We start from the raw sequence: 12,601 nt of genomic DNA, 5'->3' as shown, positions 1-12,601 counted from the left end.
ACTGACAAGATCTAGAATATATGAAATAAAATACAAACACTTATTGAAGAAAGGTAATACCTATTACTTATAGAACATGGCAAATCTGCAGGTCAAAGTAAGAATTATGTTACCAATTATTTTATGCACTACCATGTATCATTCCCCCTTTCATCACTACATTATTAAGAAATACAAATTAATTATGAGCTATATATAGTTCAAATAGACCCTGCTAAATTAGTATTCCTTAAAAGTTCTTGGAACTTCCTGGACTTTGCAAGTGTCTTCAGATTCCAAAGGGAAATTGAAGATAGACAATGAGACAGTCTGGTATAAAGTGTTAAAGCCTGTTTACAGTACTATGAAGTTCATATGTGTATTTTTTTTTTTTACATAAGTAAAAATCTAAAAATCTGACAAGGTAGTTGAACAGATTAATGTGATTGCGAGTATATTTTTACTATAAAATAAGCCATAAGGTCAGTTTGTAGGCATTAAAGCTGAGCATACTTAAATACTTACTAAAGGGGTGATTATCTGCAAAACATTTGAAGAAGATGGGCTTCTGGTAATGGCTTCTTGAATATCTAAAAATAGAACAAAAATATATAAATATTATGTAAACCAAATCTTATGATATAAATGTGATTCACAGTCAAATACTCAACACAAAACTTCCTGAAAATTGTGGAAATGTAGTTTAACAGCACTGTTCTACTTCCCCCTACCAACAGCTGCTGAAGTATAAGCCATACCTGTATTTTTATAATTTGCAGCTAGATATTATTATCTGAACAAAATATTTAGTGTCAATAAATAAATCTAAAGCTAGAGAAAAGCATGCAAGCTACTCTAAGCTGGCAATAAAAATTCCAGACTTAGATTGGTTAGTGACTAACTGTTACTCATGAAAAAGACCACTATGAAGGTACACGGTTTTAGTCACTCCATTTGGTAACTAGAAAACAAAGCCAAAAAAAGGGGTTCAAAAAGGTCGTGGTTTAAAAAAGCGACGTACTTACATGACATGGAAGTACTTGCAACACTTTCCTACAGGTACATACTTACATGTACTTACGTGTCCTAGAAGTCTACCTGTAAAATTTCACAGCTTCTTATTACCAATTTTAATCCCCAAATAATTAGGCAAGCTAAGTAAATTTTTAAGATACACATATATATGTATTACATTAATTTCCACCGTTATTTCATTTGCAATCAGTTAACTCCTGTGACTCTTTCATTCTTTCTATCATATTCCTTATGTACTTTTCTTATAGTTTTCATAGTTTTCCTTTTCATATTTTGCAAATTTCAGCTTTCTTGCTCTCAGTTCCTTTACTGCATTTACATTTGCCTCTATTTCTTTGTTATTTCTCTGTTATTTATACTGCCATTTCTCTTCTATTTTCTTGTATCTCTCTTTTCATATCTACTTTCTTAACCTGAGCATATAATACTAAAACTCCTCTCTGACAAAAGACGGAATTCTTCTCTTCTGTTTGCCTGGAAGCAATAACCATGAGGTACAGGATAATGAAATTCTGAACCACTGTTTGATGGGAGCAGGATCTGTAAGCTACAGCTGCAGAAAGTTTCTAAGTGGTTGCAAAGATCTTTTGTTCTGCTGTTGCAGTTTACAGGAAACTGAAGCCTTCTTCCTCAAAGTCAAGCAACACACCATTTGATGTAGAAATATATGGATAGTGTGCAGGAGCTTACAAAGCCCAGGTTTAGTTTGATTCCAGTCAATAGGGAGGTAAACATGGGTAACTTGACCATGAAACGGTGCAGTCCACGAGAAAAAGAAGTAGAATAGTAAAATAAAATCAATGGACTTCAAGAAAGCAGACTCGTATAAACTCAAATCATTGGCATGTAAAATTTTATTTGAAAAAAGTCCAAGGAAAACATAAAATTCAGGAGAGTTGGCAGTTCCATAAACAGCAAAAATGGCAAGCAGAAGTTATATAGAAAGCCAAGCAGTCCAGTGAAGAGACCATGTGGACTAAGACACAAGGTCCCTGTTGATTTCAAATACAGGATGGAGCACACAAAATGCAGAAACTATATCAAAATAATGAGAATTTTTATGAAAGACCTGTATGATCATATAGGTCAAAGCAAGTACTAACCATTAGATACAGTAGCAAAAAGACCCAAAGAGTTTGTCCTATGAGTATGTCAGTTGTAATAGGATGACAAATGAAAGTGTTGGCTAAGTAATCATTGGAGAGAAAAAATTACCAAGAAAAAGTACAGACTTTTTCCCCACATTCTTCAATAAAATGCCAACTGTGATGGGACAGCTTATATAAAAAGCACCACTATAAAGAAAGTAAGAAATCAGCCTGGTATAGAAAAAGAATAGGTTAGAGAACACTGAGGTTAAGGTTGAAATTTTTCAGAGTTGTGCTAGTGATATTTACATAAATATTCAGATTTGGCTGCAGCAATCCCAGAACTGTATTTGTGATTTTTAAGAATTCATGGAGAAGAGGAACATCCTAAAAGACTAGAAGAAAGGAAATGAAAACCCATTCATTATAAAGGGTTATGTTTGGAAAATTATAGGGTGTATAATATAAAAGGTAATTATTTTCAGAAATAATTGTAAAAAAAATTAGGATGGATAAACACTGGAACAGTTTCCTAAGTGAGGCTGATACATCTGTATCTGTACACTTTAAAGAACAATTTTGACAAACACCTGTTAGAAACAATGGCTTCAGTTGGGCTGAGATAGTTTCTGAAGGTGTCCTGCAGTCATATTTTAAATGATTTTTTTGACCAGCGCAAACTCACCATTATTTTAAACTAATTTCATTGACATGATTTTGATCTCCTGTTTGCTACATTTAGTAAAGAATAACAAGAAGGAGATAAGAAGAAACATTTCTATCATAGGATTCACGTTTTAAATCCAAATTAATCCATTACAACAAAGTTACTTAGTCACTTGATGTAGGATCCTATTTATATCAAACTTACTTTGTAGCCTTTGATCGAGACAATCAAGAGACTGGAGAATCTTCTGTTCTTCTATTGAAAGTGCACTCATTTCTGGACACGGAGCCCTGTTAAGCAGCAAGGGCTGGCTGGCTGGCTGCACACTTTTCATAGCTGCCAGGATTTCATCTTCTGCAACTGGTGTACTCGCTAGTTTTTCTGCCATTAGAAACTGAACAGTGCTTTCTGAAACTGAAGAGATTGCAGGAGTAACTTGAAATTAGAAGAGCTCATGACATTTAAATGTGCTGCTTGCTTTCATTACTATTGGTCAGTGAAACACACAAAATTCACGTTGAAAGATTAAAAAAGTGGCAAAGGCAAGAAGCACGATACGTTAGAAAATTACATAATTAAGATCACTGATGCCTCTTAGAATGGGCACCAGAGCAAGTTCTACTGACTTTGGAAATATATGATGACAGCAAGCAATACCTGTCCATATCATACAGTTATGTATGATACATTCAGCTGTCATACAGTTAAATACAAACAGGAATGGAATGAAACCTGACTATATGTTGTAATGTGTTTATCAAACCATCACTATGATGACACATGATGCTGTGTCTTATGTTTTCATGAAAAAAATTAGGTCTACACAACAAACTACCCTTTCTTACTTAGAATCACTGATGCCAAAAGAGACAAGTTATGTTACGCAGTGGATTTATGAGGTCACTACCTTATGTATAACAAAGAATCGAAGTGAGATGTGTTACTGTACCTTCATCAGGCTTATAGGTGTTATTCGTATTTTGGGCTGGATCAAATGAAGATTGAATAGGACTCAGCTGGACAGTACATAACGAATTCTATTAAAAACATTTTAAGAATATTTTAAGTGTAATTTAAGGTAACTATACTACTTCCTGAATATCTTTATTTATTATTTTGTATTACTAAATATTTTCAAGTGCAAAAATATTAGTGTATGTTAATACAGTAGATGTAGTCTAGTTGGTTTTATTATTTTCATTAGCAGTGACAGCAAGCTGACTAAGCACATTGATTCAAAATTTTCTTGAAACTCTTTCAATTTTGAGGATAAATAAGCTTTTTTAAAAAGAAAATAGTATTTAATGTTTACCTGTGCATGATGAGTAGGTTTCCATCTTTTAGAGGCTACAGTTTGCCTTCTGTGTTCTGAAAACTGCTCATTTTCACCATTGTCAAAATCCTTCTTTTGTCTTGTAACAGGAACAACACCTTAAATGAGATCCATCCAAAAATAAGCCAAAAATGTGTGAAAACATGACAAAGCTGCTAGTAGCAAAACTAGTAATGGTGAATAAATTTCTCTGTCCAAATTTAAGTTTATCTTGTGCATGTTACCTCTGATCTAGCTAAATATATTTTCTTATAGTGAAAAGAGAGAAACAGGCGCTTCTAAGGCATATCTGATTTCATGATAGGATAGGTCTATAAAATCCAGATGTAGATTGTATGCAGACATTTACAAGCAGGTTAAGTGAAGCCCCGCCTTGAATCGCAGTTTATAAAGGCAGTCTGTACAAAGGGACAAGGTGGTCTTACAAGAGCGAGAATTAACAGACAGTGAGCTACGATATAATAAAGTGTCAAAAAGTAATGTTTTAGAAAATCGGTTGCTTTTAGAGAATAATCCCAAAGTCTAATTGTGCAACACAGTAATGTCTGCTGTGCCAGGATGCAGTGTCTTGTATCTTAATGGATTCAACATTTGTTAAGAGTATCATAGAATAATGGAATCATAAAATCATAGAATCATAAAATAGTTGGTTTGGAAGGGACATTTAAAGGCCACGTAGTTCAATCCCTTTGCAATGAGTAGGGACATCTTCCACTAGATGTTGAGCCCCATCCATCCTGACCTTGAAGACTACATAGTGCCATGCAGAAACCATGTTCACACGGTTTATTTGATTCACAGAATGGCAGGATGGTTGAGGTTGGACGGGACCTCTTGAGGTCACCTCGTCCACCTCTTCTGCTCAAGCAGGGCCATCTAGAGCTGGTTATGCAGGACCACGACCAGATGGCTTTTGAATATGTCCAAGGAGAGAGACTCCACAACCTCCTTGAGTAACCTGTGCCAGTGCTCAGCCACCTTCACAGTAAAATAAAAAATTCTCCTGATGTTCAGAGGCACTTTCTGTGTTTTGGTTTGTGCCCATTGCCTCTGGTCCTGTCACTGGGCACCACTGACAAGAGCTTGGTTCCATGCTCTTCGCACCCTCCCTTCAGGTATTTACATACATTGAGGAGATCCCCCCTGAGCCTTCTCTTCTCCAGGCTGAACAGTCCCACCTCTCTCAGCTTTCCTCGTAGGAGAGATGCTCCAGCCCCTTAAACATCTTTTGCCCTTTGCTGGGCAGTCCTCCAGGTGTGGTCTCACAGGTGTGATTCAAATGTAAAGTCATGGGTCAAAACCTTAGTTCTACAGCTTGGGATTTTGTAGTTCATCTTACTAATTTATACAACTATATACTAATGTTAGTGAAGACAGTACTGCTGTTTAGTATTTTCCCTCTGCTAGAGAGGCCTAAACTAGACACTGTACCTCAAATTTATCTCAGTTTTCTCTGGTCTAATAATTTTCAAAATTAAAGCATCAGGTTTCAGAATTTAAATTAAGTTCTTAATTAAACTTTCATGCAGACAAAATGGAGATGTATATCAGCATTTTCATGTGCAAGCCAGGTATCTACATATCCAAGGAGACATTATATTCTCATTTGTAACTGCAGTTACTTGATTTATACTTGGAAAAATAAATTACCTATTAATTTACATAATAAATATTTACATGTGCAGTTTAAGGTGCAGTTCGTGATTAGATCAAGAGGTCTTTTGGTGATTTTAACAGAAGTTTATTTCTTTGGTTGTTATTACAGTGATACTTAACAAAGCAGAATTCTTACCATTTCCAGATAAAGAAAAAAATTAATTGATCCTAGAAGCAGATTTGAAACTACTCATCTGGCCGCTGCCATTAACAGTAACATGGGACACATTAGCTTTAAAGGGTTGCCATTTAGTTATATACGAATTATTGTAATGTGACAACAGGGTGCTGAATAGCACCTGAAAAGAGAAGGAAATGTGATCATGTTGTATTGAATATGAGGGAAATTTTAAAAAAGAAACAAATAAGAAATCCCTTATTTTATTAGTAATCACATAATGTTTTTCTGAAAAATAAAGCCCAAAGTTGCTCTATTGATATGCATCAACATTTAATTTCATTAGTTTTGCAAGACATGCTAGATCTATGCCAAGGAAAAGACTCCTTTGGGAAATTTAAGACAAAAATTTAATATAATATAATATAGTCTCCTTAAGAGCATGAGGTACTGAGCAATCTACTCCTGTTTAACTATAGGCCTTTACTAGACCTGGTGCTCACCAATGTAGAAGAGAGCATTAGAGAGGTCAATATTGGGGGCAGCCTGGGCTGTAGTGACCATGCCCTGGTGGAGTTTGTGGTGTTGAGGAATATGGGCCTGCTAAAAAGCAGAGTCAGGACCCTGAACTTCAGGAGAGCAAAATTCCAGATATTCAAGGAATTACTGGATGGGATCCCCTGGGAAACTGTCCCTAAGGGCATAGGAGCAGAACAGAGCTGGCAGCTCTTTAAGGACACCCTTCTGAGAGCACAAGAGCTCTCCATCCCCCAGCAGAAGAAATGGAGCAAAGGAAGCTGAGCAAGGACCAGCAGCTCGCTCAAACTGAAGGAAAAGAGGGAAATGTACAGGAAGTGGAAGCAGGGTTGTGTAGCCTGGGAAGAATACAGGGGCGTTGTCCGGATGTGTAGAGATAGGATCAGGAAAGCCAAGGCACAGATGGAGTTGAACTTGGCGAAGGATTTGAAAAATAACAAGAAGGGGTTCTACAGGTACATAGGCAGGAAGAGACAGGCCAAAGGAGAGTGTTCCCCTTCTGATAAATGAGAAAGAAGAACTGGCTTCCTCAGACATGGAAAACACTGAGGCACTCAATAAGTGCTTTGCCTCAGTCTTCACTGGCGCCCTGGGCAGCCTGCTCTAGTGGTTGGCAACCCTGCCCACAGCAGGGGTGTTGAAACTAGATGATCTTTAAGGTCCTTTTCAACCCAGGACATTTTATGATTCTATGACTCTATGAATGAGCCCTGTATTTGTCACAGGCTAAATGTTACACACATTTCTAAAGCATTTTACTGACTGAACACCAAAGGACTTAAAATAATTCTAATGTCCAGCTACAGAAAATAATATGTGCCAGCCAGAAGATATACCACTTGAAGCCTGGAAGCCCACTTAAAGGAAGATGCTCCTGGCCAACAATTTTATTTATTCATCTTGTTCTCACTTACTCTTTCTGGACCATACATTTGGCCAAGCAGCTCAAGACATCACATTTTCTACTGTGCCCTCACAGACTGAGATCTGTCATAGTGCCACAGCAGATATTTTACTCAAGAACAATGCAGTATTCAGTCTCCCATAGCAAGTACTTCAGGAAAAGACTACGGTGATCTATGTGCATTTTCAGGCAATAGAACAAATAATAGCAAGTCATTAAGAGTTATCTAGAATATTCAAAATAAAGAAGACTTTCAAAATACAAAATCTTAGCAGATACTGAGAGAGGGCCACCCACCCAAATTTTAAAAAGAGGTTACTCAGCTCTTCCTCTAAAAGACCTAGAGCTATGTGACACTGGGGACGTAGCATTTAAAGTTGCAGTGACGACAATATTAGCAGCGCATACAACTTTGGACCAGTTCCTGATTCATTGAACTGATGTGCAAATAAGGACATCAAGAGGCAAGTATCTCTGCTGGAGGCGAGGCATGATAATGCAAGACTTCATTTCTACTGTAAAATCAAATAAGTTAACTTAAGACACATATCTTTAGCTCATCTGTTTGACTTTGAAATGTAATGGACAAGCAGATAACATTTCTCATTTCCCACCCCTGCTTTAGGCCAAGAATATTCACCTACCTCTGTTCTTACACAACAGAGCTGTTGTGAATCACTCCATAGTGAAAATCATGTAATGCTGTAGATAAAACTAGAAACAGTTTTTTAAGTTATGGGAATTACTTATTTTGCCATAAAGTGTCTTTACCATAAAGTGTCTTTAGCTGCACGGCAGATCTGGGAGGTGATCCCAGTAAGTGAAGCAGTTTGGATACTTCTTGTACCTGAAGCAGGGTCTACAGCTTCAGGAGCTCTGCCTCCAGCTGCAACCCGCAATAGGAAGCAAACCAGAGCACAACACACAAGTTACAAGCACAAGGATGCCATCAGTGCCCGAGGCACAGAACATACGTAGGCTGCAGAGGAGAAACAAGGCAAATGAAAAAGTATGAAATGTATTTTGAAATGTAAAAACCAGGAGATTAAAGTTTATTCTCTCAAAATTTCTCACTCATCTTTCCTCTGTCTTACCAATCAATCTCTGTGTCATACTGTTCCCAAGGTTAATTTTTTTTAAAATGAAGGATTGGTCCTAAAACTTCTAAAAATTCTTTATAAATCAGACATATTTTGCAGCACAGCAAAATTTGTCTGGTAAAAGCTTTTTATTTTTAACTTACATTTTTTTTGAGCATAAATTGTAATACTGAGACTAAAACTTAATAATTTTTGGCACTTACAGCATCTGCATTTTAAAAACGTGGTAGATCTACATTTCTTTCACTGTCAGGCGGCAGTGACTGTTGGACAAGCTATGACTCCCAGTTACCTTGTAAAACTTGCTCACATAAACTTAGTCACTTCCTCCTATGTCATTACTTAGACCACCTGTCACATCTGCTCGTTAGTCAGGAATATAATCTCAGGGAAAATACTTCCTTTTCTGTTAATATTGTAGAGAGCTATTAAAAATAGGAATCGACATTTGAGAGGCCTCTGGGCAAGACTAGAATAGAAATGACAATGCCAAATGGTGAAAACTTGTTAAAACTGTCTGTATTGTGTGAATGGATGAAAGGCTGGGTGTTTTAACTGAAAACAAATTTGTGATGTAATTGAAAGACTTTCGTCTGAACATCCCCGCACCCCAAACCCAGACTCCTACCAGCAGCAGAGTCTTTTGGAGCTCGAGCGGTGTGTGCTCCTTGCCAGGGGGTACTTGTTTTCCCAGCTGCTCGGATGTGCTGGAGATGTAATCCATTTTCTGCGTTAGCAGGTCTTCTTTCAGTGCAGTTTACTGAATGACCCTGACGGGCCTTTGCCTGAACACAATTTACAGAACAAGTATTTTTTGCCCAAGGTTTGTATTTGGCCGTGCTGCAGCCAGGTGTAGATATCGCAATGGCCAGGTCTGAACTATAAGTAATCCTCTCACTGTTTTCTGTACCATTTCTATTTAAAACTTGATCTGCTAACAAAACATGCCTGTTATTTAAATCATTCCTGTTTGTAGCTTGAAGACGTGAAGGCGGCAGTGGCTGCCACCCAGGGCTGGCCGCGTTTTTGCCACTTCTGTTTCCCGGCAGAGGTGTGGATGGTGGGAGAGGTGCTGGCAGTTTCTCTGGAGCTTTCACAGTTTCGTTGGTTTCAGCGGCTGACTGCGGTTGGACTATAGTGCCTGTTCTCTTCTGGGGCATAAAACTTGGCTGGGCTCTTACAGATCTCAGTCTTCTAGTTATTTTTGCCTTGTTTTTGAGTTGATGAACTTCATTAATTTTAGAATTATTGCTACATACTGGGGGTTTACTTTCTTCATCTTGTGATGCCATCCAAGCTTTTTTAGTAGAATAGGATCCAGTAGACATAAATATATTCAGAGATGTGCATTCTTTATTCAATTCTTCAGTATTCACATTTGGTTTTGATAGATGAGAGATTTCCTGATGATTTTTTATGAACATGGGGTTTGAAGGTTGAGCAACAATACCTAAATTAGTCTTAGGAGCATTATTTGTAGCTTGAACATATTGCAGCTGTGCAGAAGATATTTCACTGGTGGTTTTTTCATAGCATTTTTCATTATTTTCTATTATTATCTGGTTAATTTGATCACACCATCTTAGCTTTCTATTGTATTTTTCATTTTCTGCACTTTTCCTTTTTATTTTTGCCAGTTCTAAACTGTCTCTGATAGAAGACACAGGTCGTGTTCCAAAAGTGATCCCCTGGTTCATAACTACAGCTTTGAAATGACTGGGTTCATATTTAGATTCCTTCTTTAAGATACTTGTGAATAATCTTGCTCTTTTTCTTTCAAGTAGATTGTTTTTCAGGGTTTTATGCTGTGCAGGAGTGTCAGAATTTAACTCCATATCGGACATCAGTGACATAGTTTCTACCATATTTCCCTTTTCTTCCTCTCTGTTATTCTGTTGCTTAACATCGCATGGAACTGAGGCATTTGGTATGTCCTGAAATAAAGATGAGCCTGGATTAATGTCATCAATACATTTAGTATTTTCTTCTTTTGTTTCAGTCATTTTTCCTGAGGTATTTTTTAAAAACTCTCTACTGATGTTTTTGTCCTTTGGTAACGTACCGGCTGTGCTGGGAATGCCAGCGGAACATCCCTGATTAGGAAATAAGAGTATAGATGTTGCAATAGGTTGACTGGAGTTTTGCACAGATACAGTTCTTTTTTGTGGGGTCATTTTAAAACTCTGATCTTGCATCAGATCCTGAACTCTCTCTCCTGGAATAGAGTCAGGGCTGGCCCAGGCTTTGCTAGGATTGAAAACAGGATGACCAGCAGCTAATGTGCTAGCCGTACCAGAAGATGGCTTGCTTCTTTCTTCTTTTATATTTTGCAGAAAAATAAATGCCTTACTTACAGAGCTTTCTTGCTTACCAGAGGTAGAGGACTCTGCAGGTCTTTTTCCAGATCTGTGAGCAGCAGATGATTCCTCTTCTGAATTGTTTACTAGCAGGAGTTAGAACATTATGTTTAGCTAAAAGATCATGAATAGGTAAGTTGTGGTTGTTTTGTGAATCTACGTTTCTCAGACAATTATTTAGATGCATATTTTTAGAAGTACTTAGAGCTGTATAAAGCAAACCATTATTCCTAGTTTGTGATTTTTCTGGATTGTACAGGGCACAGTCACACTGTGTAGTCAAAGATGATTCACCCGGCATTGTGTAATTTCCATTTTGTTCTCCAGCCTCAAGACTGTCAAGGCTTGACAAGCTTTCTGAATCATCTGTTTTCTTGACTTCTTGATGAAAATTCTGAAATACAGGCATAAAAACAGTGTTACATTATCAGAAATGTTTTTTTGATGATACTAATTTTCCATTAATGGTAGCTTGGGCTACAATACAATCAATATTAAGCCTGGTGTTTTTACAACTTGGGGCCATAGCACCATGAGTGTTTCCATCAAGTCAAAATTCACCCGTGTTCAGTTGCAAAAGAAAATGATGCGGTTTGGGCACAAAATTCAGAAGAAAGCACTGCCACAAATTTAATCCTAAGTTTTATATCAATTATACAGTATCAAAAAAGGAACAAGATTTATCTAAACAACACTACTGCTTCTGGATTGTCCTATGGCAGGGGATGGGTTTTATACTCTGACATGTAAGGGAGTTTACAAAATGAAAGAGAATCCATAAAAATGCAGATTTGATATTAGATCTCCCTTGTTTAACTCATTCCAGTCATACTACTAATGCACTTGAAAATTAAGATTTTTTCTATAATACTAGACTGAATATGTTAATTTTCATACAGAATGCCACAAGTGATGAGGATTTAAACCTTGTTATGGCAAACACAGAAAACAGCTCTTCCTATCATAATCACAGGTGATTAACACCTCCCCCCAGTGAAACTCCCTCTTCTCATCTTTTAGAAAGCAGAAAATATCACCTGATCTATGAAGACAGATCAGGTCTAAGGATATATGGGAGCCCCATCCACTCCCCCAATTTCTTAATTGAATTTTAATGTAATGATGAATAAATAACAGCAACAAGCACCATGCGAATCACCACCGGGACAACTTTGTGTAGGTACTGTACAGGCATTTTCTTCACTCCTCTGTCCAAACACTGAGATGCCTGACATGGTTGAAAACACACACCTTTTAAAGTACAAGATTTCCAAAGACACAGAAACATAAAGGAAAACAATCACATCAACTATTTTCACAATCTTGCACACTCTCTCTTTCCAATTAAGGTCACTTCCACACAACTGAGCAGCTAAGTGATTTTAAACCGTATGTTGGAAAAAATTCGGGTGAAAAACTAAGAGAAGCTGCATCAGATATACAATCTTATGCAATGAAGATTTTTTTTTTCTTTAGTGACTTTAAATGGAAACTGTTTCAATTAGTAAAATTTGTTAACCTAAGTAAGTGATTATTATATATCCGCGTCAATTACAATAGAATTTACATTTTGAAAACTTACCAAAGAATGCATACAATTAATTAGTGAATAAGAACATACTTTTGTAGTAAACCTTTTTTTTTATTTTAATAAAATTGTTATACCATAATATTGCATAGTATATAGCTGCACAAGTATTTTAAATCGTAGAATAAAAAGCTTAGTGAGTCCCGAAGAGCTTTTTATGACTGAATTAAAACTTATCTTGCACTAAATGTTCAGAGGCTGGTGCAGTCTTCCATTATAGTTATGATCTGAGATAAAGA

The 12,601-nt window shown here is 36.8% G+C and overlaps 1 protein-coding gene across 1 annotated transcript; it reads right to left on the bottom strand.

The window, feature by feature from the left end:
- Positions 1–504: 504 nt before the first annotated feature.
- KIAA1377 (KIAA1377 ortholog) lies at positions 505–11,168 on the bottom strand (the record flags this gene model as incomplete). The annotated part of the gene is given in 7 exon segments (XM_010086561.1): positions 505–569; positions 2,974–3,183; positions 3,719–3,806; positions 4,082–4,200; positions 5,949–6,057; positions 9,005–10,862; positions 10,864–11,168. Coding segments are annotated over 7 exon segments (2,754 nt in total), but the record flags the coding sequence as incomplete, so codon positions are not given.
- Positions 11,169–12,601: the final 1,433 nt, after the last annotated feature.

This window comes from Pterocles gutturalis, unplaced genomic scaffold, assembly GCF_000699245.1.
Source record: "Pterocles gutturalis isolate BGI_N339 unplaced genomic scaffold, ASM69924v1 scaffold11191, whole genome shotgun sequence".
NCBI classification, from domain to species: domain Eukaryota; kingdom Metazoa; phylum Chordata; class Aves; order Pterocliformes; family Pteroclidae; genus Pterocles; species Pterocles gutturalis.
The sequence above is the reverse complement of the archived record's forward strand: the minus strand, read 5'-3'. Positions and strand labels throughout refer to the sequence as shown.